The following is a 25,130-nucleotide window of genomic DNA, read 5'->3' as shown; positions in this document are numbered from 1 at the left end:
TTGTAACTAAATTGTGACATGAGCAAAACTGTTATGCTAATAAAAGAACCCTCTCTTTATTATTTAAGTTATTCGGACCAAGATCATCTAAGCAGGTTTTAAGTATGTTGTGTGTTTATACTGGAATCTATACAGTCCCTTATATACAGTCAGAATGCATACTAAAAACCTTTTTTCCAGTATGATGTTAATGTAATGCACAAAGGACATGGAGTAGCTGCTTATAGCTGTACAAAATAAAAAATCTTAATGATGATCTAAGACCTCCGGGAGCTCTTCGGATAACCAAAGACTACTACGGTACCAGTCAAAAGTTTGGACACGCTTTGAATGAGACAGCATCTCCAACCTTTTGACTGGTACTGTATATTGTGCATGCTGTAGAAAACTTGGACACAGCAGACACATTTACCTCCTGCGCAAAGCATGAGCAGTGACAGGAATAACGGCGTTACTTTTTTTCAGTAACGAATTGATTACTCTTACCATCTTAACGCCATTACCGTTACTGCCAAAAAATGCGGCGCGTTACTATATTTGAAGCTGTTTTTTTCATCAGACCAACTCTCTGAGTCTGAGCCGAGAGGCAAAGACTTTTTTTACTGTTCTTCCTTTGTTAGTGGGCAGTGCACGACACAAGCTTTGGTTGGGGTTGAGTAAAATGTCACGGTTAGCCAATTAGAAGTAGAGTTGGGCGGGTGTTCAAAAGCACGCATAGTCGGACACACAAGAACAACACAAGCGAGTCAGTCAACGAGAGAGAGACAGGTATGGCGTTATGAAATCAAGGAGAGGGTTAACTTTTCCTGCTACAGATTTTCCACCGTGGTCAGAAAGAACAGGGGAGACACTTTGTTTCTCTCACTATATGACTCTAGAGTCGCTACTCGCTCGAAAGCTGATCGCCGTCACTCTCTCACTTCTCCCTCGCTCTATCACCTACTCCACACACACACACACACACACACACACACACACACACACACACACACACCGGCTCGACGCACACACCAGCGCACAAGTATAAACATCAGGCCACTTACATTATTTGCACTACAAAGAGTATATATATTTATTTATTTTTGGTATAGTGCTTAACAAGCATAATTTAATTTTGCCCAGTTGTGGCCTGTTGAGCTGTTGTGTTATTGGTATCGATCCACTATATAAACATAATATCTACATACATGGCATTTGATTGGAGGCTAGTTTTACTTTGTCCCACAGCAACATTAAAATAGTTTAGATTTGTGTACATTGTTTCTGTTAATGTATTGTATTAAGTGTCCATTTCATTATAATATTCAGATTTATCATAAATAATTCAACATGCACATGTATTTTAAGTTACATTAAAGAGGGGTAGGTGGAGGTGGGGTCACATTTGAGCATTTAAAAATGTACTTGAAAGTAACGCAAAAGTTACTTTCTGAAGTAACTAGTTACTTTCATAATTTGTAACTGAGTAACTAATTTAGTTACTTTTTGAAAGAAGTAACTAGTAACTGTTAGGGGTGGGAATCACCGGAGGCCTCACGATACGATATCATCACGATACTTATGTCACGATACGATACTATTGCGATTTTAAACATATTGCAATATTCTGCGATATATTGCAATTTATGACCTTTATTCCAACTTCAAATTTTTTACATTATGTCCCCAAAGAAAACTTTGTCAACATCTGTTTTATCTAAAAAGATACATTTCTCTGTCTGTTCATCTCACTTCCATTTTGTTGCTGCAAAATGTGATTGTCAAGCAGACAAACTGACCAACACATATATAACAAAAGATCGATACTTGGCGTCTGTGTATCGATACAGTATTGCCACGGAAAATATTGCGATACTATACTGTATTGATTTTTTCCCCCACCCCTAGTAACTGTAACTAATTACTTTTTAAAAGTAACTTGCCCAACACTGATTATGAGACACTATGTGATCAGAGCTGACAGCCAGCCTCTTCAGATGAACTTCGGTATAAGACATATTGACAGACCCGAGACTCACGGCAATACAACCAGACCCTAACCGATCAAGAGTCTGCTGTCTGATCCCAGGAGCTTGGTGGACCTATGAATGATTTCTTTGGCATTTCTATACTGCAATTTGTTGTTCCCTATCGGCCGACGTACACCAATACTGACGGATCTGTTATAATGATGCTGATGTGATCGAGCTTTAATTCCAAACACAAACTGCCTTTTCCAAAGAGGAACAGCAGTTAATAGTCTGAATATACCACCTCAAACTTACACAAAACCATCTCAACATTTTTTATTTTCCCCCTCTCTTTCCTATATGTCCTCCCAACTTTTCCTCCTCTTCCTCTCCCCTGCCACCGTCTTTCCCACTCCCCCTTCGCTGGTACCGTTTCTTCTTCCTCTGCCGCTGTTCCTTCTCCACCTTCTCTCCATATTGCTTTATGTGTTAGTTATCATATCTTTCGCTTTCCTACAGCTTGACAAGGTAGTATCTTTTTGACTGAGAAGGCATCCTCTCACTTTTCAGTGCTTCCTTTGCTCCTGCCTCTGGTAATGGGTGCATATTCAAGTGTCAGTGAGGAGGCGGAATACCACCATCTATGATCAGAATGAATGCGCATGCACACACGCGCACACACACACTCACACTCTCTCATTCACAGATGCATACAAAAATACGCCCCCGTATTCAAAATGTTGATGTCCAAAGGCATCAACGAAGACACATACGCACTTGCAGGAAAAAAAACATTGCACAGGGAGGAACATTATTCGAATACCTGATCATCTGTCTTCCAGCCTTACTGAATTCTTGCACAATAGAGTCAGTTCTGTCTGAATGTGAATGCACCAGACACAATGTGGGATACATGTAAGATATATTTTGTCTGGGAGGCACACCCTGTGCAAGGGAGAAGTGAGTGTTTGTGTGAGACAGGGAGACCGCCTCTGCATTCAACTCCAGCTCTGCCTTTGAACTTCTCCTCAAGGTTCAATTTGTCCATAATTTAGCTGTAAACGATCTTTCCTTTGTGCGTCGAGTGTGTCTCTCAGTGGCAGCGTGAATTCAGCGTGTGTGTGTGTGCTGATGTCAAGGGACGTTGCATATTTTGTTAGATTGGTGGACAGGAGTCCTTTAGATCCTAAAGTGATGTAATTATACCCCCAGGCTCACTGTGTGTGTGTGTGTGTGTGCGCGTGTGCGTGTGTGTGTCTTTATGTTGACCAGACAGTGTTTCCCTGAGGATTTTGTTCCAGCAGCAATGCTGAAGTGTTTTATTTTGCGTTGTACACAGTTGTTTGATGTCAAAATTACATTTATAAAATTTTTAAGACATCTTGCCTCTTCTCCTCTTTCCCTACTTTCCTGTCTAATAATGGAATACATGAAGTAAAGCGCTTGATTAAGCAACCTTAAAAAATGAAATCAAACGACTCATGCTAGGCATTTTCTCTTTGACAAATTACCAAAGATTCTCTATAACTAAAGAGAGCGCATTACAGTCTGCACCAATAGTATTAAACGGTATACATTTCCTGTCTCCTAAAGGGGCGTGGCCTCGTTTGAAAGTGTATTGAACGTCGTGGATGCATGAAAAGGTTTTTTTTTTTTTTGCTAACCTTTATTTAAACGGCTAAAAGCTATATTAAAGGTGCAATATGTAATACTGACAGCTAGTGTTTAAAATAGTTACTGCAGTACAAATTCAAAATACTGGAGAGAGTCGTCTCCCCCGCCCCCTCCTCCCCAGACTCGAAGTTCATGGAGGTTACCAGGCTGAGACCAGAGCATCCACAACAATGTTGCTAGACGCTTGTCTCACATAGCCAGACATTACTCCACAGCACAGCGGAGTAGCTAACGTTAGATGCTGGCTATATTGACAGTCATAAAAGCCCGTGGTCACACGGAGCTCTGTACCCAACTGACAGACACACTTTTTCGGCTTAGAATTACAGTAGGAACAGCTAAAAATACCACTACCAACCCGGCCTGGCTGTCAAACTGGGCAGTTGATAACAACACACAGACCAAAACACAAACAGATATTCCGTCACGGAACGGAAATTTAACATGTTATTTTCCTCAATGTCTATTCATTTCTCAGGCAGTGCTTACGCCCAGGCTGTGCCTCCCCCCATTGAGCTCCATCAATTCAAATCTTAGAAAACAACTTCTATACTTACACCTACCTGAACCATTTCTCACCTTTAATACCTCAAACTAACTATTTGATTTATGGAGCTTTTTGGGAACACAGTAAGCACTGGCTGTTAGGTTTAATGTGGACAAAAAGCTCCGGAAGAACATTCCTACTACGTCTAGCTACTATAGCTGCACAGACGTGTGGCTACTGACAAATACAAGAAGGCTCAATGTAGCAATTTGGCTGCAATAATCTCATACAACTGTGCAAGACTCTGCTGGGTCTGCTCTCCATTCCTTTGACAGTGTTCCACCAAACAACAAAAGCAAAGGCTCTCTCAGCTAACTGGCCAGTCCAAAAAAAGGATTTGGCTTATGATTTTTGTCAAATCCATACCGTCCAGAAAACCAAGGCATTGTACCTTTAATACCACATACACTTAATACAGCACAGTATAGAAGGTAAATGTTTGCATGCTTTTCTGCTGATATGGGATATCAGGCATACGTTGAGCTATAATAGGTTTACATGCAGTTGTGTGTACTATATTTCAAATGACAGTGACATGACATGATTTACTAACATATCCAGTATTGGATATCAGCAATATCATTTGACTGACTAGGGGTTAAGAGGACAGATAAGTAAGTTTTTGGATTGACGCCATGATATTTTGTGCAGCATTTTTATTTCAGCGGCTGTTTGTTTCCGTTCTTGGCAGGGAAAGAAATTCCTCTAAAGCAGCTTTTAACCCACAGGAAAAGACAATAAAACCTCCACTACGGCAAGATAGTAATAAATACCATGTTCCCATAGACAATCAGCATTGTATTGAAAACAAAACCTCTGAGGTCATTAAACAAACTGCACCAAATCCATCATAGAAAGGCCGGGTGACAGTGACTGGCCGATGCTCATTTTAACAGAAATCCAATAGCATGCAGAGAGTGTATTGGCAGACTGAACTGTGATCTGCATTCGCACCACGGCACAATAAATAATTCTGAAGTGCAGATAATTAGCCTGGTCATGCTCACATTTGAATCATTTCAGGTTAAGGGCTTCACATTGACAACCAGTAGTGATCTGGTTTTAACGCTGCAATATTGATCGTCTACAGTAAATGGCAATATTTTAAATAAACTGCATAAAATCCATCATAGTGAAGGCTGATCACACTGAATGCATCATACAATATATCAGTTTTATTAAAAGCCATAATTGGCCCAGTACAGTAGAATGGTAAATGTCTAATTCTAATTTGTTTTAAAAAAAGTCATCCCAATTTTTGTTTTAGTGATGCCAAGCAAACGCCCTGAATCCACTATTGCACAGTGTTCACTGTAAGTGAGGAGTACAATTTGGACTTGATATTATCTAATACTTCACTTTTTAATACTGTGCTTTTTGCTGGTTACTAAGTGAATAGCCTGACATGTAATATGTGTGTGTGTGTGTGTGTGTGTGTGTGTGTGTGCGTTTGTTTTAGAGAGATGCCTTCATTGCAACTAGATGAGCAGATAAAGCTACTATAAAGTCTTGTGTTTTTAGAGGCGCTGCACCATGATTGTGATTGTCTTTTAAAATGGAAAGTGAGCATTCAGGCTTTTGTTTTGACAATACTGCAGACAAAAAGAATTGGATAGTGTGTGTATATACATATTTCGTTGTGTGTCAGAGAAACTTAGTTTTTTGCTTTGTTGCTTTTGGTATCGGTGCATCTATGTGTGGATATGTGTGCGTGCACATGCATTAATATATCCGTGGTTGAGAGAAAATGTGTGTGCTGCACCTGGTTATTTGTCTGTTTAGGCTCGCTAATTAGTCTTAAATGACCACTCTCCATCTTCATCAGGCGGAGAAAGAGTGACGGAGAGGGAGCAGGAGTGAGAAAGACGGAAAGAAACAATGCCTCGCATTAATTGACAGAGGGTCTGACAAACGAGGGGTAGAAATGGAGAGAGGGAAGCGACATGAGGTGAACTGAAAGATGAGCGGAGCGACCCAGAGCTGCTGTAGGAATAAAAGCACAGCAGCCTGCTGGACCAAAGTTTAAAGCCTGCGTCGGCTAGATAGGTTTGAGTCTATAGGGGGTTCCTGCATTAATACATTAACTGTGACACCATTCGACGTGATGCATTGTAATGCCTTTTCTCTATCCTTCAATTTGTCTTAGAGGCTCTTTCTTTGTTCTTTGTGCTTGTCTTTGTAATTCTTCCTTTAATTCCATACCGGCGTTCAGTTTTTCTTTCTTATTCTTTTTTTCCTTTCGTTCCCTCCTCGTCGAACGTTGGATGTAGCAGCCAGCATCTCCAGCTCTCTGCTCTTGGCTTTGATTTTCTTTTTTCAACGTGGGAGTTGGAGGAGCTGCTGCCACATCAGCAATTATTCCCCCTCTCCTCCCTCTCCAGTTTTCCCAACAATTTCACACTTGTTTCTTGGCACAGTAATGTATAAAAAGGTGTTCAAGAGAAGGTCAACTCTGTATCATTATACACTTAACAATTAACACGCTAAAAAAAATACTTGCATGCTTGCGTCTCCTCCACACATTCTCTCCATTTTATTGTTTCTGCATCCTGCTCTTTCATCACTTTCTTCTTCTGCTTATCCTCTCTTAACCTCTCTCCTCCTGCTCTCTGCTCATCTGGACTTTTCCCCCCTTATATTTTATGTATTTATTTTGCTCATGGCTTCAATCTGTTATCCCATTCCCCCCTCTCCCTCCTTTGCCTCTTCCCCCTCTTCCTTCCTCCTCTCTGTATGCTCCTGTCCAGTTCTGTCTTCCTCAACCCCACAAAAGAAACGCATTACGGCAGTAAATAATCTGCAACTTCTCGTGTGTGTGTGTGTAACTATATTTCTGGGGTCTAAAAACCGGTAGTCCAGTATACTTGTGGGGTCCCGACAGCTTTGTGGGGCCAAAATGCTGGACCCCACAAGTTTAAAGGGCTGTTTGAGGATTAAGACTTGGTTGTAGGATTAGGGTTGAGACTTAGACTTAGGTTGAGGGAAAGGGTTGAGGTTAGGCGTTTAGTTGTGATGGTTAAGGTTAGGGTAAGGGGCTAGGGAATACATTATGTCAATGACGGGTCCCCACAAAAATAGTGCCACAAACCTGTGTGTGTGTATCCATCAAATAGCCATTGACAAGGAAATCCTGCTGAGCTGCATAGATGACATGCCTGGATGCTCAGTAATAAGCTAGATAATGTTTATGTTTTCAGCGATTACCTGAATCAGCCTTTATATTACAGTATGCTTTGATGTTTGTGTATAAATTCCAATGAATGCGTGTCCGTAAGCACCGAAGTATACATCTGAATCCAGCATTGAGCTATTTTGTGTTTGTGTGTATTAGTGTACACCCAAGCATTTGTATTTGTGTGTGCACACACACTTGGAGGAGTTTTTTTTGGTTTTGTGAGCACGTCATAAAATAATTTTAAGGTGATTATAATTGTGCAGCGAAGCGTACAGTGAGTGATTGAGAAGTAAGCAGATGAATAAGAATGAGGGATGTGTGTATGTGTGTTTGTGTGTTTGTCCAGACACCAGGGGAGAATCTAATTTGTGTGTGTGTTTGTAAGGCGGAGAGAGTGAGTGTTGAGGCTATTTATGATAATGGGATGGAAGGATGCTTATGATTATAATCACAACCGTCATTGTTTCTGGTTGTATGAAAAAAAATGTATGTGCACCTCCAAACTTCTTCTTTTAATATGACAATTTAAGCATTTATCGGTACTACAAGATCCAGCATAAGCAGATAGGGACAATCTCATCATTTATGAATGGTCATTTGCAGGGACGCAAAGACAACATAATGCAAAAAGCTACAAAACAATGTCTCTGATTTGATCGTTAGGCCTTCTTTGCTCTTGTTTTAACTCCCTTTTATTTAAAGGTTGTAGGCACCACAGGTCTTATTGTAGCTATGCATTTCAGAATAAGTTAAACTGCTTGGAAGTTCCATCAACTTGCATGTGAGGGCATATGCTAGGATAGCTTTTCTGGGAGGAAAAAAAAAAAGTTTTCCACAGGTTTTTAACTCACCACAGATATCTGTGTATAAATGGAAAGAGGAGAGTGTAAGTGTTTCAGAGATATAAACTAGAAAAATGTTAGTGGGACATTCTTAGCCTTAATAATGTCAAAACGTCTTGAAGTATTTAGTCATTTGCGAGTAGTAGCTCTGTCAGGCTGTACTTAGGCACATCGTTGTTTTGAGCTAAATACGAACTTTGACATGCTAACATGCTCACAATGACATTGCTAACAGACTGATGTTAAGCAGGTATACAGTAATGTTTACCAAGTTCTCTATCTAGTTTATAAGTGTTTGCTGTGGTCATTGGATGAGTTCAAAGGAAAATGGTGTTCAGGCACTGTGCATTGACCTGAGAAATAGAATGAGTTAACCCACTATAACAGGCACCGTTCTTTGCAATGGCAACGGTACACATGAAAATGGCCGCTGCTCTGACCATCCCGCTATGTTGATTTGAATGGGAATGTCCGTTCTACTCTCATTCTATTTCTATGGTTTGAAAGTTATCTGTGATAGACATTAGGGATACTGACTGGTGTCCCTGGACTGTGTGCGTATCATGTCCGTGTATTCAGGTTTGACTGAGTTATGACTGTAAGAAGAAGGATTGGATTTTTGACACAAATTGTGTCAAAACAAGGGTTTTATCACCTGCAGTGTCAAGTAGGGGGTATGACGAGACACTCGGCTCACGAGACGAGACACAAGATCGTATTTCATGAAAGTAGTTCACCGAAACGTGTTTCTGAAAACATTTTAAGCGAGAAATGGGCCATGCAGTTGCTGAATCTGTCTTCATTTCGGATCGACAAAGGTCAGCCATATAATGCTCATTTTCAGGTTCATAATTGTAATTTGAGATTTTATCAGAATAGGTTTACATGGTTTAATTATCAAAAAACACCATATTTTTGTTGTACTGCACATTGCTGCAGCTCCTCTTTTCACCCTGTGTTCAGGTCTCTGTTTTAGCTACAGAGTGAGGCCTCGCAACTTCTGTAAGATCTTTGTCAGTCGCACATGCGCAGTAGCTAGGTAAGGATTACATGAGCTAGCTAGCTGTTTCTGCAACTTCGGCCTGTACAAGGCAGGATTAGCTGGGAGACTTATTCTAAATGAGGGCGCACTTCCAACTTTGTGTGGAATACCTGCAGAACAGGGACATGTAAGTAGTTCTATACAATTTATTTTGTAGATTAGGCTGAATGCTAGCATGCTAACGGTTAGCCCCCTAGGCCCCTGGTCTCGGCTAGTTGCGTAGAAAGCCGTGCAGATTTTGAACAGCTCACCCGGAGACTGAAGGCAGAACACATTCAGAAACCTAGCAGAAACAGCATGGATGTTTTTTTTTCAAAGTTTGAATGCATGTGGAAGCACCAGAGACACAAAATAACACCCCAAATCCCAGAAAAAGAGATTTTTTTTTATTTATAATATGGGCACTTTAAAAGATTTCCGTCAGCTTTTGAGAGGTGTCGAGCTGAGCCGGCCACTCCTCATTTGCATAAAGTTGGTTGGATTCAACTTCATGCAAATGAGGATAGGGTGACTCGACGCCCGCTTCAAAGTCCCTGCGACGCTACCAGAATGCATTGCACAGCTGCTCCCATAGAAATGAATGGGAAGCGGAGAAATAACGTGGACAATGTACATGTACTATGCGAGAGAGACAGTGGCGTTACCCTCTAACGTTGCTGGGTTTTACAGGCAGCTTTTTACAACTGCACCTCCATACCGCTATGCAAAAGTGAACTCAGTCAACTTTGGCGAACGGGCAGGGGATATTCTATGCTAATTTAGAGGTCCAAGCCAGACTCATCTTCAAAGCCATATGTATTCTAAGAACAACCAGGTTGGACTCTGTCTACTGGCTGCTGCTCTGCACTTGTGACCGATCTCGCGAGAAGTCTCGTCACACTTTAATCCCGCGAGATCTCGTCACACCTCTGGTGTCAAGTCCTGCCGCACCTACATATCAGCCCACATTCCTGGTGTTCTGTGGTTTTGTCCTGTGTCCTTTCTCTTGCATAGATAGTATTAATAATGTTATAGAATGTGTTCCAAGGCGATGACCTTTTCTGCTGAGGTTTTGTATGATAGATTAATATGTTTCCTGTCCACCACATCATGTGATCCTGACAGGACTTCACACCCCTACAAGATTTACACCATTGAACCCCAAAGCTGGAATTAATGGAATCCTAATTTGCATAAATTACCATGACCTAAATAATGAATTAAATTGTAATTTCCATACATTCCATCCAGTAATCCCCTTCAGATTCCTCCTAACCCTTTTCCGTAGGCTTGGGCCTTCCGAGCCAAGTTGTATCAAAGATTTGCCGAAAACCAGAGGATTCAGCATCAAAAGGTGGTGGATCATGGTTAAGTCCCTGGGACAGACATGCATGTGGGGATAGCAGCAGCAGAGAGGAGGATACTTTAGTCTTCTCACACGCTAAAAACAGAGGAATTGTCTACTGCTTTTTTTTTTTTTTTTTGTTTGGCTTCAAAAGTCGAGTTTGCCTCCAAAGAGGAGTAGCAAAAGCTGCTTGGATCTAGCTGCGGACTTGCTAATTAGGACGTCAGTTTCATTTCTGATTGTGCAGTCATGCACCACAAGGGATTCGTCAGGCACTGATCCACTTTGCATAACATACTGTACATTGGACCCACTGCAGCCTGCGAAAAGGTGCTGGAGCATGTTTGTCAATATTGTTAGGTTGTCACTCCCCATGCAGCGACTGGCAGACTGGATGCCGGGTGCCACTGCTTGCATTCAAATGGTTCAACAGCCTTATAGTCAGTGAGATGTGAGTGGAATATAATTGGGTGAAATGACAAATGAAATCCCTCCCAGCTAGACGTAAAGGAAGCATTGCCACTTTGCCACTTTGCCTAGGCTGTCTCACACGCAGCAGGCCTACCTATCGGTGTATCACGCTGGGAACCCTGTCGAGGAGATCATTTTGTTTAAAAAGGCTTGCACATAAATTGTCTTGTGTGCCTCTCTCGGGATAGCATGCGAGTCTCAACACAGGCAGGCGCCTGTGTTGAGAGAGACTCGCATGCTATCCCGAGTACTTACTATACAATTATACATCAAAGACTCATCTGTGGTCTGCTCACAGCATTGGGTTTAATTAGGATGGTGTCCTGCTGGGCTTTGGTATATGAAGAGGAAGACCCAGTGTCTCCATCCCGCTGCACACTCAAATAGTTATGTTGCATGCTTCATTTGTCTAAAACCTGTAAATGAAAATCCCAGCAATGAGGATAGCTGCAGATGCTGTACAGCGAGATGTATGTAAATGTATCACTGTTTGTTTGCATTTAGAAGTAGTCATTTGCACAGGTCTCTGAATGCATCAGTGGGTGCAAGCATACGTCCTTTTCCCTGCAAATACTACAGAATTACAGAGAAATCCGCTCTGGGAGTGGAGGTCGTGATGCCAACACTGTATTACAAATAAGGCTGGTGATATTCTAGAATTTGCATTTTGCAGTTACAAAATGTGTAATTACAAACACGTGTGATTGCAAATTATTGTAGTGAATAAGATCTTTGCAAATGAACGTGACTTTTTTTTATTGTTTTCCTATAGTGCATTAAAATTAGTACGCTTTAATTTTATTGTAACGGTTTCCATGTTGAGCCAACATCTCCTTCTTACCCCTTTTCATGTTTCTCCTTTTGTCTATCCTCACTCTTCTTTTTCCTCTTATACTGCCCTCCTCTGTCTTCCTACTTACTCTTCTTTCTACATAGTGTCTTACCCCCTCTTCTTACTTAAATTATAAAGTTGTCATACAAATACTGTGCGCACACACTGAGGCAAATTCTCTTCAGTTATCTGTAGCAAGGCTGAACTGAGTTATCTCTTTGCCTATTTGCTCTTTCTTTGTTTTCTTTCTCTCACATTCTTCCTCTCTGTTAACACTGCACCCCTCATTCCATTTCTTTCTCTCCCAGTGGCTACTCCCTCCTCGTTGCCTCCGTTTTATTCCGCCACAGCTCATATTTTACACTTATCATGTTATCTGGTCTGTGACACATAGGCTTGTGTCATTATGTGTGTATTTATCTCCATGTGCATATTTCTCTGTGCATGATGTGTGTTTTCATGTGTTATGTGTGTGCTACTTGTTGGATAACTTTCTGTGAGTGTGCCAAATGTGCAGTGTGGTTGCTGATGCATTTTTAACTACATGTGTACTTGTGTGTGCGGATGGACAAATCTGTGATTGTGTGTGGGGGCTTATTTATCTGGCTTCCCCTTCTCTTTCTCTCTCTATTTGTGACTTCCACTGTGCAATTTTCCGAATGAGAGAACTTGGATTGCATTTTATCTGGCCTATATGGGCTTTTGCATTTTTTTTTGGTTTGTGTGTGTCTGCTGGTGTGCATTTGCGTGTTTTGTTGAGCTGTTGTATGTGGACCTTCTAGCAGACCCCTCAATAAATGTCCTCCTTTCAATTTAAATCTTGATTTAAACGGCATGACCCTCTAACTGAGCTGTAGTTTAGTTGATTTTTTTTTTTTTGGGCCAGTGGATAAATGGTTATTTTTTTTAATTAAGTTCTGCACGATTGCTGCAATTTCAAAACTTTTACCTTGTTTTTCCTAAATTTGAGCAAATTACTAAACCTCTTATCTTTAGGTTTTTTTTTTTTTCGAGGCAGACAAATCCCAGAGTAGCAAAAACGATCAGGTTCCTGAGTTTGAACATTGCAGTTGATTAACAGCCACCATAATTAGCAAATTAATCAGTAATAATGAATTATGTGTTAAAAAAATCCTTTCAGTCCCTGAAGTGGTAGGATTTGTTCAAGTACAGTACACACATCTACAGTAGATGATACTCTCCAAAGTCCCAGGAATAACACATGAATGCTGTTACATGGTGGGCTTTTGCTTTAAGATACAGTACCTGGAATACACAGATAAGAGTGAAGCACAGAGTATCCTAATACATGTTTAAGTGTTGTGTAGGTGTGTGAGGTGTTATTCAGGGTACATTGGGGCTTCTGGGAACTGAGAGTTGGCTGTTTAGCCTTCTGGCTGTGTTTTGGGCCCAAAGCAAAACCTGTGATTAGAAGAGCCCACTTGAGAAACTCAAGGCCATGTTTTTACACACTGTAGACTTATGTCAGTTTTCCACTTTTACCATGCACCACCTTATCAAAATACCACGTTTTAAACAGGGTATGTTTGGATTAGGGTTGGGTAAAAGAATCACGATACCAGTACCAATACTAGTACCCTTAAAGTGACACCGATACAATAGAGTACTTCATTTGATACCCTTTTATTTCTACTTCAATATATACCCATTATGTGAATGAAGGCTCAGCACGCTGAACTGCCATGTCGGCAATCACACGTCACATTAAATCAAAGAACGCTTGCAGTGATAGGCTGTGAGCAAAACCATACAAATAGTGATTTTGTTCTAGGTCTAGGTACAAAAAGGATCGACTGCAGGAAAAGTTTCAGTACTACTCCTGTACTGAGTATCGATACCCAGCCCTAGTGTGGATGCAGTTTTGTTATTTAAAGTTAATCAAATGAGTTCAAGGGTCTGTGGCCATGTTTAATTTCGAACCAGCTTCTGAATCAGGAACACCAACAAAGTTGAGTCAATACCGAGCTATAGAGACAGACATCGGGTCAATATCTAAGTTTAATCAACCAGCGTGGTGTCTTTACAACGCACCCCAGCACATCAATTTTACCCATCAATCTAGACCTGCGGGAGAGCACTCACTCATAGTGGATTCCAAGAAGGCCTTGGACCATGGTGCACTGCAACTAGAGACACACGTCAAATGTAAATAAAGAGTGAATCACACAGGTCAACTCGGGTGTCTTTGACAGTTGATAGTGAAGACACTGCTGATATGTACATTATGTGCTAAATATTAACACATGGCTGTCAAATTTAAGCATGAAATGATTAGTCGATTCGTTGATTATTAGATTGACAGAAAAGTATTGCACAGTTGAAATAATTGATTAATCCAGGGGTGGCCAAATATGTGCCATACAGAGCAGATAAAGCAGGTTTCTCATTCCAACTCACTTCAGCAGGTCATTTCACTCATGAGTTCCTACCCCTCTACTTAAAGGAGTGCTATTCAGCAGGTGGAGTCTTTGGTTGGAATGAAAACCTCCAGACAATAAGCATTGATTAGGACTATGACTATGAATACCTGTTGGTTGTGCTCCTACATGATACATCTGTATGAAGCAGTGAAAAGAATGGACTGAATGGTGGCGATGCTTTAATGACTGAAAAGATGAATATTTTTATTCCTTATAGTAACACAATGCTTTTATACTATGTAATTAATAGATACACTGTCAAAAGAGTGCAGTTAGGATCATGTTTTTAGACCGTGTTTTCATTGTGTACTGACATTTGTATCATTGGAAATGCGGTATGCATTTGCACTGTAATTACTTCCTCTTCTCTATCTGTTCTTCTGTATTTAATTTCTCTCTCTCTCTCTCTCTCTCTCTCTCTCTCTCTCTCTCTCTCTCTCTCTCTCTCTCTCTCTCTCTCCCGTCTGTCTTTCTCTTCTTCCTCTTATCTGTATGCTCTGTCTCTCTCCTTTTGGCCTTTCTCATCTCGTTCCTCGCTGCCTTCTGGACGCCGGAGTAATTTTGCATTCCTCTCCTCACTCTTCCATCTGCTTCATAACAAGGAAAGCAGGAATTAATTAATAGGCTGATAGTGAGGCCTGAGAAAATAGGGGAGAAAGCGAGCTGAAAAGGAGAGGAAATCTAATCAGATAGGATCTTGTGCGTGCGCGTCGGTCTGCTGGGGCTGTGTGTGTCGTCCATATTTTCTACTGCTTTTTTGCCTTGCCCTTCCGCTTATGCACTCTCAACCGTTTGTCTTCCATTTGATTCTCTGTTTACCAGAACAATTCTTTAAACATATACTTAACTCTGCCATTTTCTATCTTAGAAAATGGGCAACAATTGGGGAAACAATTAATCATTGTTTGAGCCTCTTAAGCATCCTATTCTCTCATCTCTTCTTTCTATCTATCCTTTTTCCTTCCCATTCAGAGTTTTTGTTCCTCATGTTGATAAATTATGATTAATTCTCCCACTCCCCCCTCTCTCTTCATCCCTTTCCCCCCATTTACCCTCCATCTCCAACCATGTTCTGTTTGCTTCTGCATATCAAACAGGCAGCATAGTTTTTTGGCTGCCAGCTAAATTGATGTCAAAATGCCATCCTCATGCCACAATGATTTAAATTTCTTATTTCCTTCCCTCTCTCATCCCTCCCATCCGTCTCCATTTCTCACCTCCCATTGCCAGACTTCCTCTTCTTTTTCTTCTGTTTGCTTTCATACAAAACAACATGGGTGACTCGATGCATTCCTCCTCTCCGCCACTCTCATATTCCCTCTCGCTGTATTTACCCGTCTTTATTGTCTTTTCCATCTGTCCTTCAATCTTTCCTCCATCTCCCTTTGTCCTCTTATTTCTCTCTGTGGGCCTCTTTTTCTTCCATGTCCCATTCTTCCATTTCTCCCTCTTGATTTCTACTGTTGTCTTTGTGTTTATCCATTCTTCCTATTCCCTCTCTGTTTTTTGTTTCGTTTTTCTGTTTTGTGTGTGTGTGTGTGTGTGTGTGTGGGGGGGTGGGTGGGGTGGGGGTGAGTCTGCATTAGTTTTACTGAAATGAGAAATACATTTCTGCTTTGCTCTTTACCACTAGCCCTGGAGCCATCTTGAAAAAGTGTATTTACCGGAGACCCGTTTTGTGTGAACATAAACAAATCACACACACACACACACACACACACACACACACACAGCGGACTAACACTCAAATTAAGTTATAAAATCGAGTGTTCCCTTCAAAAGGAGTACATATTTTGCATTTCAAGGCCACATGTGGGCGGTGGGGAGGGAGAGCTGGAGACAATGGAAGATATAAAGGACGGGAGGCAGAAGTGAGGAGAAGCAATGCAAGGAAAGGGGGTATTTAGGAGAGGACGAGAGTGAAATGAAAAAGCAATAGAGGGGAATAGGATAGTATTTATAATACTTTTAATTGACTGGTTCTTTGTGCTTCTCTCTCACTTTCTTATTCAGACTTTCCATATTTTCCTGCAGTGTTATCTGTGCTTGGCTCTCACTTTCTTCTGCAATACACCCACCTTCATCTCTTCCTTTCTTTCTCTCCTTCCCATCCCTCCACACCCCCCCCCTTCACCTTTTTTCACTTCTTGCATCTGCCATATTAAAATTGTTTGACATTTTGGGGAATAGGCTCATTCGCCTTCTTGCTCAGAGTTAAATAAGAAGATTGATACCTCTCCCATATCTGTCCATTCAATATGAAATTACAGCCAGCAGCCAGTTAGCTTAACTTTGCATAAAGACTGGAAACTGGGAGACTGTAGGCCTAGTTCTGTCGAAAGGTAACAAAATCCACCTACCAGTACCGCTAAAGCTCACTTATTAACATTATATACCTCATTTAGAGCGCCAAGCTAGCCTTTTCTCCCTGTTGCCAGTCTTTATGCTAACCTACAGTAGGCTAACGTCTCCTAGCTGTTGCTATATTCCGCCTGCAAACATGAGAGTGATATAAATCGAACTCTCACCAAGAGAGCATTTAAATGTAAGTCCCTTAATGTTGAACGCTTTCTCACTTTGCCCCCCCCTAAAATTCTGTCTTAGAGATGAACCTGCTTTCTGCAATCTTACCTCCTCTCCTCCTCCATTCACTTCCTTATTTCCTTCCAGCCTTACTCTGAGTCATTGCTTCTTCCTCACTCCCTCGCTCCATCCGCAGTTCATCCCAGCTTTATCACTCTTGTCCCACTCTCCTATTTATCCGTCTTATTCTTCCATCCTTCCTTCCCACTCCCAACCTAACTCCCCCTCTCTGCCTTCCACTTTTGCTTCCTCCTATCGCCCCTTCATTCCTTTTGTCCTTTTGAGCAATGCCAAATCCAGTCTTTTCCACGCTCCCACTTTTCCCACTCTGCTCTCTTTGGGTTTTGGCATAAAGCTTTTTTTTATCCTCCTCCACACTCCTACTCCCTCGGCTTCCCCTCGCTTAATTTTTTCGCTCTCTTGCATTGAGTTGGGGATGTATAGCTGTCATCTTGTCTCCTTTTTATGTATTTCTCAATCTCCTCCATTCTTGTTGGATCTCAAGAGTGGAGTAACATTTACTTTACCACCCTGCCTGTTTGTCATATTTTCTTGAATTTTTCTGTATCTCCTATGGCCACAACAAGCTGCCTTCCAGTCCTCACCATACTCCTTTCTCTTTCTTTCTCTCCCTCTTTCCTTTTTAGTTCTGGGCGTGCAGCCACCGTCTTCTCCTTTGCTAATGAGCTGAGTGAAACGACTGAAAATGATATGCAATTAGTACTCTGCCTTCATAATCTCGGTGTGTGTGCGTACGCACACGTGACAGATTGAGACAGTGTGTGTGCTTGGTGCTGAAGGTCAACGTATGGACTAGACTTATAGGACTAGGATGTGTGTGGGTGTGTGTGTCCTCAGGTTCTAGTGAGTATTATGCTAATGTATTTTCCATGTACTGTGATAATGTAGGGACGTGTCCAGTCAGTAAGGGTAAGTCTTGCATGTGTGCAAATGGCAGATATTAGGAATGCTTTCTAGGTATTTGTGTATGCATATATGTATATACATTTTAATGAACATAGGGAATGGAAAAGAAAGCATAATTTTGTGTGGACAGGTGCTCAACCCCGTCATAGGTCAGTACATTATACATCCTCTGCTCTGATCTCCTCAACCCTGGCAATCTAACCCCCTGCATAACTCAGGGCCGACAAGATAATTAATTTTAATAGAATTACATTTGAATGAAACCTTCATTGCGCTCTTGACTCTGGAGATGACCTGCAGTGATTCTGTGATGATCCTCTTTTAAAGGGAAATTTAAATGATTGAATGTTTTGAATTGCATATACGCAGTTTTGTCATATGAAAGCATTCTGCCTTTTTTGATTGGCATATTAATTACACCCACATGTTTAAGTGGGTTGGACAAGCTAGGCTAGCAGCATTGCAAATTATAATACTGAAGTTAAACTGCTATTACTTGTCATATACAAGGCTCAGTTTCTTCGTCAAGTATACTTAAAATATGAAAGGCCCTTTCTAAAGCCAATGATTGGTTTGTCCAGCCTGGGCTACTGTAGAAACATGGCAGTGCAACAAGGCGGGCTCAGTGGAAGAGGACTCCCTATGTAGATATGAAGGGCTCATTCTAAGTTAACGAAACACCTAATACTTGTTGTCAAAGTCACACAAAATGAATGATTCACGACGTGTAACAATGAGATGTTAAAGTCCCCCAATTCATGTTGATGTCATGTGCTGCAACAAAATGTTCTGTCAGGTTTGAGGGTGTTACTGTTAAGACTTGCTGCAGCTCCGATAAAAGATTAGCATCAGAGTATAAACAATATGTGCATGGCATTGACCTGGAATTCAGATGAAAAGGTTTTCTTCGTCTTTGAAGCTACTTGGAGGAAAACTGTTAAGTTCAATCGGAGTTTAGACTTTTGCCAGGACCGTTATATGCTGATTTGACTAGGTTTCCTTTAAAGTGGTGCTTTTCCCCACCAGGGACTTCCTTGAAAACATATGACCAACTGAAGACAGACTTTGATGTAATATTTTATTTGAATGTGTGTTCAGCAGCCATATATAGTACTTATTGGAATGTAGCCAGTGCTGTAAATAATTTGGGCCTCCATGTGGTTCTGCGGTCTAATACATGCATCTCTTAGCGGGCTGGTGATTTCATCTTGGAAGCCTTAAGCAAGGGTGTTGCACCCAGTAGGACCAAATGCAAAATGGCTGTGAGGTAGAGGCGCTGACAGAATTTCAAAGATCAGATTCAGTGACTAGACATATGTTCTATAACATTTGTGGGGGTTTCCATTTTTCTTTTGAATTGTCAGAGATCAAATATAAACTTGGCAGCTATTCAGAGGCACTAAGAAAGACCGAGGCAAACAGAGATGCCAGGCAGGGAAGTAGACATGCAATATTAGGCTTGGCATCTTAAAACATTTTTGCATGCCTTAGCGTGGTCAGAAATGAAGAATAGGTTCACACCTTTGACACATCAGAACCTCAAAGTGGGCCAAAACAATGTGGACAATACAAAGGCAAAGAATGGACACAATATTTAGTCTGGTGTTTTTTGGGTTCTTTGTTTTGTTTTGTTTTTTTAGAAAATGCAAAATGGATTTTTGTTTGTATAGATGTGTAGCTATATAGATGGTATAAACGTACAAATATATATATATATATATATATATTTATAAATATAGATATATATATATATATATATATATATATATATATATTTATAAATATATAAAAAAATGTAATGTAATTAATTACATACTCTGATTAATTAATCGAAATTAATTGCATACATAATTAACGGTGCCTGAACCGATTTCTTTAAGAAAGTAAGAAAAGAAAAAAAAGGGTACTAAACAGTCGGTGACATTAAAGAACGGCTTGTTTATTGCTAAGGCCATATGGTCAAAATTAAATGATTTAATAATAATGTATAACAATAACTTATTTCACTAGTAAATTGCTGTTGAACGACAAAAACAACCACTAGATGGGAAAAGGACATTTACAATAACTTCAAATGCACCACGAGGCTGTAGTTTACCAGTTTCATTGAACGCACCGTCTGTGTTGTTTCTCCGACCGCAGCTCCAGATTTTTACATACCGGTGTTGAATCCTCTACAGTAAAACACAGTCAAACTTTACACCGTTTAGCGTTAGCTGTCAGCATTTTAACCGTGTTTAATCCAGCTGCTAGCTAGCGGTAGGCTAAGGTTAGCTTCTGTCGAGTATAGTGTTAACTAGCGTCACCTGCAGCAGTGTTTGTGTTGCCTGAATCGTCTTCAGAGCATCAGAGAGAAGCGCAGACATATCAGTGGCACCAGATTTCGGTAGCCAGGGTTGGCAGGAAGAAGATTTTTACAAGTAAATGTTCCAATTAATGATCCAGGCAGCACATTCTCGTCTCCCGCCTTCATTTTACAGTCGAATGGTGGCTAGAACGGCTCTGGGTCAAACGTCAATATGGAATAGATTAATCTGTTATTTTTTTTAACGCGTTATTTTTTCTCAGATTAATTAATCGAAATTAACGCGATATTTTGACAGCCCTTATATATATATATATATATATATATATATATATATATATATATATATATATATATATATATATATATATATATATATATAGTCATTTAGAAGAAAGGGAAAGGCAAACATTCACAAACAATATATCTTAAATGACTCTTTTAATTGTTATATATGTAATATATTTGCTGACAAAAAACAAAGCCAAGAGACAGTGTTTGTTTCCATGACATCTTTTTTTCTTGCTCCTAGCATACAGAAAAAGGGGTCTGGAGTTTCCACTTTGTTCCATTTGGCTTGCTGTAATGTGATTATTCACTAATTTGGGAAAGATGCACTACTTAACCTCTATCACCTGAAATGACAAAGGCCTAAAGGCAGGTTCTACATTACATTATAGTAATTGTAGTCTTGAGGCCCTGTTCTGTAGAGGGGGGCTGAGTCAAAATCTAGTTTGAAGACCTTATTATTTCAATTAATATTGTGCTTACATGCTATAAGCAGAGCAAATTTCAGTTTGATCAAATTTTCTACCAACTCATTGACACAAAGCAAATTGTGGGCCAGGTAGTGTTGCAACTCAGGAGTACTTCTTGGTTGCTGGGGCTCTAGGCAAAATATAATTAAAGTGCCATGTGTAGTCTGCTGTGTGCACCGTGCTTGATGGGTACCTACATGACAGGGTACACGCACAATATGGAGAGAGTTGGAAGAAGTTTAACTCTACGATTAGATTTGTGAATAAGCAGGTGGAACAACTTTAGTTAAAATTACTTTTGGTCATGGTCAATAGAAAATGTCTCAAATCAAATGAATCTGGGATTAAAGCTACTCTTTTCACTAAATGTTTGTCTTTGTCCCTTTCTCATAGTCCATTGTATGGTAAATAATTATATTTCTCAGACTTTTTGTGCACAGTGCACATTTATTGATCATTAAATTACAACAAAATGAAAAATATTATAATAATTTCCCAGGCATCTACATCTGCATAATATCTATATAACGATGAATGCAAGTAAACTTTAGTTTGTAATTTTTGGTATCGTATAGCTGTCTTATTGTTATTACTTTTACTTGCTGGGAAATTGGAAGTAACAGCGTTATAATTTGAGTGTGTGTAAGAACTCCAAACAGATAACTTCAATAAAATATTGGTTTGCCACCAATCAAATAAAACTGCTTCTCACTTCACTTTCATAATTTCCATTTTATTAATTCATTTCTGAGTTTTGCCCTACCCCTAAATCCTGTTGACAATAGTTTAGACAAACTTTAATAATTGTGTGCACACCATTTGATTTTTCAATTTCAACTTGTTTTATTAGCATGGCATGTAATTACATCTGTGTTGCCAAAGCATACAGGAAACTAGTGAATAATGAAAAGAAAGCTATTGTAGTCAAAATACAATCAAGTGATTTTAAGATTAGAAGTATGAGCAGTAAAGTAACATTATATTTCTTGGGTACTCTTGCAGCTTATGTTTTGTACATAAGGATGATTTATTCATGTCAGAAGCTTGCATACATATACAACCGGCATATTCCATCAAGGACAAATAGATGTAGGTTGAGTGGTTATTAGTCTGTCTTGCCTTGTGACAGCAAACATAATGCTAAGTAATGTTTTGGAAACATGAAGGAAATGTATCTGTTTCAGTGTTTGGGTGGGAGTTATTATAGATGTGGTGTTTAGATGGTTTCCATGGTTTTATATGGTGACAACGTCCATTTGAAATGCTTATTCTCAGACGTGGTAATGTATTTGGAAGTACACACACTGATGGCGATATTTCCTGACCCTGCCTCTGTACAGATGTTTCAGGTCAATCCTCCTCATGGTCTTTGGTTAATCCTCTGTGTTCTCTAACAGAGTTGTGCCAACTGTTAAAGCAGCGTTTATTGTCATCACACTTGTATTGAGAGTGTGCATGTGCTGTAGTGCATTTCCCAACTCCTACTTTCGCTGAAGGCATATCATCCTCTTCCTGTGTAGCTCGGCTTTTTTTGTGGAACTTGCTAATGATACAAGGGACTTTTATTCTGTAACTGGCTGCACTTAGGGACAGATGTTGCTGCGGGCTCTTTAATTTGTCTGAGTCAAATTTGTATACAATGAATGCTATAAATCCTCGAGGGTCTTTATTCAATCAGTGTTGCCTTATGTTTTCAAAGTAGAAGAATTGTGTGAGTGAAAAAAGAACTAGGCCAAACTTGATTTATATATAATAAATATAAATAAGTCCATGCTTGGATGCCAAGTGTTTGACTCTGGACTCTGAAATATTCAGTTGGTCCTGTTAATACAATTAATGATATTAATAAGGAATTCCATCTGTGAAACTGGATCCATTATTATGCTACCTCATAAGTTAGTGTTTTTCAAATTTGGATACTTGGTGTTTTAAGGGCTGTTTTTCTTCTTCTGTTCCCCCTGACAGAACAAATTAATAGGCAAGGAAATACTTTTACCATATTTCAACATTACCAAAAGTCACAAAATCCGTCTGCCACTTCAGCACCACGGAACAGTGCCATGGATTTATCAATATGCATACTACAGCGATTTCAGTACCCTCAGCCCATAGATTCTAACTTTCACAAACCTCAGTCAGATAAAGGATCAACGGGTCAGGCTGACTAGACTTTGAACTAAACAACCACTCTGCCCCTGCACACTCTCTGCTGCAGGGGATGGAGAGGGCGGACTGCATGTTAACAAGGGGCATGCATTTTTGGTCTATTGCTAACAAGGTTGGATGGCATACACCCCACTCCCCCACCCCCTCCCCCCCACCCCCTCCCCCTCTCCTTCATATCGCCTACTGGCTTTAGCCCCGGGAGCCGACCATGTGTTAGAGCCAACAAAGACTAGTAATCTGAGTCTGATTAAAAGATGAAGTACTGGGGAACTGAGAATCATATCCATAACTGCTGTTAGGGGCACTGCTCATAAAGTGACTCATTTCCTCTCGTCCTTTTTATGATTTAAGAATGCGAGCCTAGCTGTGTCATTTCAAAAATACGAACATATTCATGAAAGTGTAATAAAAACGGTACGTTAGCGCCTGTCCAAGTTATCAAGATTGGGTCTGCTTATTCCACCAACACATTTCACGCCAGGCTGATGCATAATTGTCCTTCTGTTTGGCCAGAATGGGGATACCAGCTAATTGAGACATTAAGGAGACGGAAGCCAAGACGGTGTCCAAAATCCAAGCTTTTTTGCTAATGCGTGTGCCTTCTGTCTCTCATTCACTCTTCAAGGCGGTGAGGCTTCCCAGTTGTCAGAGTGTGTTTTATGTTTGGCAGCGTGTGCAGCAGGGACACAGCCAGTTAAGAATTATATGTCCCCCACCCTCTGTGTTCGTCCATTGCATTAAAAATGTGTCCAGAAAACAACGATGACAAAATACTTTTATACATTTTGGCTATGCTTTAGACTGTGCAAGGTCATGAAGCTTAACCCAGCAAATCTCATTTGAGCTTTACATTTAAATAAATGCATACGGATGAGCCAAAATTGATGTTAAGGGTTACAACTCATGGAAATGGAGAAAATAACTTCTCTCTGTCCCTCTCACATTTCAATTCTTTCTAATATTGGGAAATTGCTGAATTAAAATGTGCATAATGTAACTCTTATTGGTGAGTGTGTGTGTGTTACTGGGCAAAATCTCTGACAAATGTACTGCACATTAAACAGTGTGTATGTTAGAGTTGTTGTTACTGAACAACGGCATTTATTCAACTAAAACATGATTTTTGTATTGCTTATATTTTTTTCTTTAATAAAGTTGAATAAAACAACCAACAACACTTCTCAGTTTTCAGCCAGGTTTTTGCAGATGCGTTAGTCCCAGACCTGCCTGAGGCTGGGATTTACAATGCAACGCCTTGTATGTCATTTTTTTCATGTAAGCCAAGATTTGCAGTGTAACTTAAACACAAATGTTACTTTTTAAGAGCAAAAAAACACTGGTCTAGTTGCCTTTGACTCTCGCTAATAAACAAAAGTTATGTTCCTAATTTATTAGTTGTTTTCACAAGCTATTTTCCTTATCCTGCTTGCTTCCCCAGGGGACATTGTTTCAACAACATCAAATTATATCTAAAGTTTCTTTTTTGTTTACCCACTTTGTTTATGCTATTAAGAGGCATCCATGAGGGATTGTTTTCTTGTCACACATCACAGATTCATTTAATCAAATGAGAAGTGCTGGGTAGAAAATCCTCACATCCGCTGCCGATCCACACTCTCCCCATTCTGATCTGAGGCCAAGGATAGCTAAAGATGTTTATATTGACTAAATGGCCTTACTGGTCTTTAAAACCTTGGTATAAGCAGAAAATGTTCTCCACAGTGACATCAAGGGGAATTAAGGGCTATTCACACCATATTCAGGGATTGAATCAATCTATTCACCTCATTGCCTCTCTCTCTCTCTCTCTCTCTCTCTCTCTCTCTCTCTCTCTCTCTCTCTCTCTCTCTCTTTTTCTTTCTTTCTTTCTTTTAACAGTGTGGACCTGGTGCATGCCCAGCTGCGTGTGTGTGAGGGCCGCAGCCTGCCAGAACTGGGCCTCAGACAAGACAAGATCAGGGTCAATGGCTGTGCAATCCAGTGCAGAGTGACGACCGAAGACCCGTCCAGAGGCTTCCAGCCAGACACCGGAAGGATTGAGGTAGGGTTCATCTTGAAATGACTTTTGGCCTCTGCTGTACGTCCACATGACCA

General features: G+C 40.3%; 1 protein-coding gene across 2 annotated transcripts in view; it reads left to right on the top strand.

Annotated features, from left to right (window-relative positions):
- pcxb (pyruvate carboxylase b) overlaps positions 1 to 25,130 on the top strand; it is a 326,753-nt gene that overhangs the window by 74,885 nt on the left and 226,738 nt on the right. For both annotated transcript variants that reach the window (XM_031285036.2, XM_031285037.2), the window contains exon 11: positions 24,915 to 25,077. In XM_031285036.2, the coding sequence (XP_031140896.1) occupies positions 24,915 to 25,077 (163 nt within the window). The remainder of the gene's footprint in view (positions 1 to 24,914; positions 25,078 to 25,130) is intronic.

This window comes from Sander lucioperca, chromosome 17 (genome assembly GCF_008315115.2).
Source record: "Sander lucioperca isolate FBNREF2018 chromosome 17, SLUC_FBN_1.2, whole genome shotgun sequence".
Taxonomy (NCBI): Eukaryota; Metazoa; Chordata; class Actinopteri; order Perciformes; family Percidae; genus Sander; species Sander lucioperca.
This window is presented reverse-complemented; position numbering and strand designations above follow the sequence as displayed.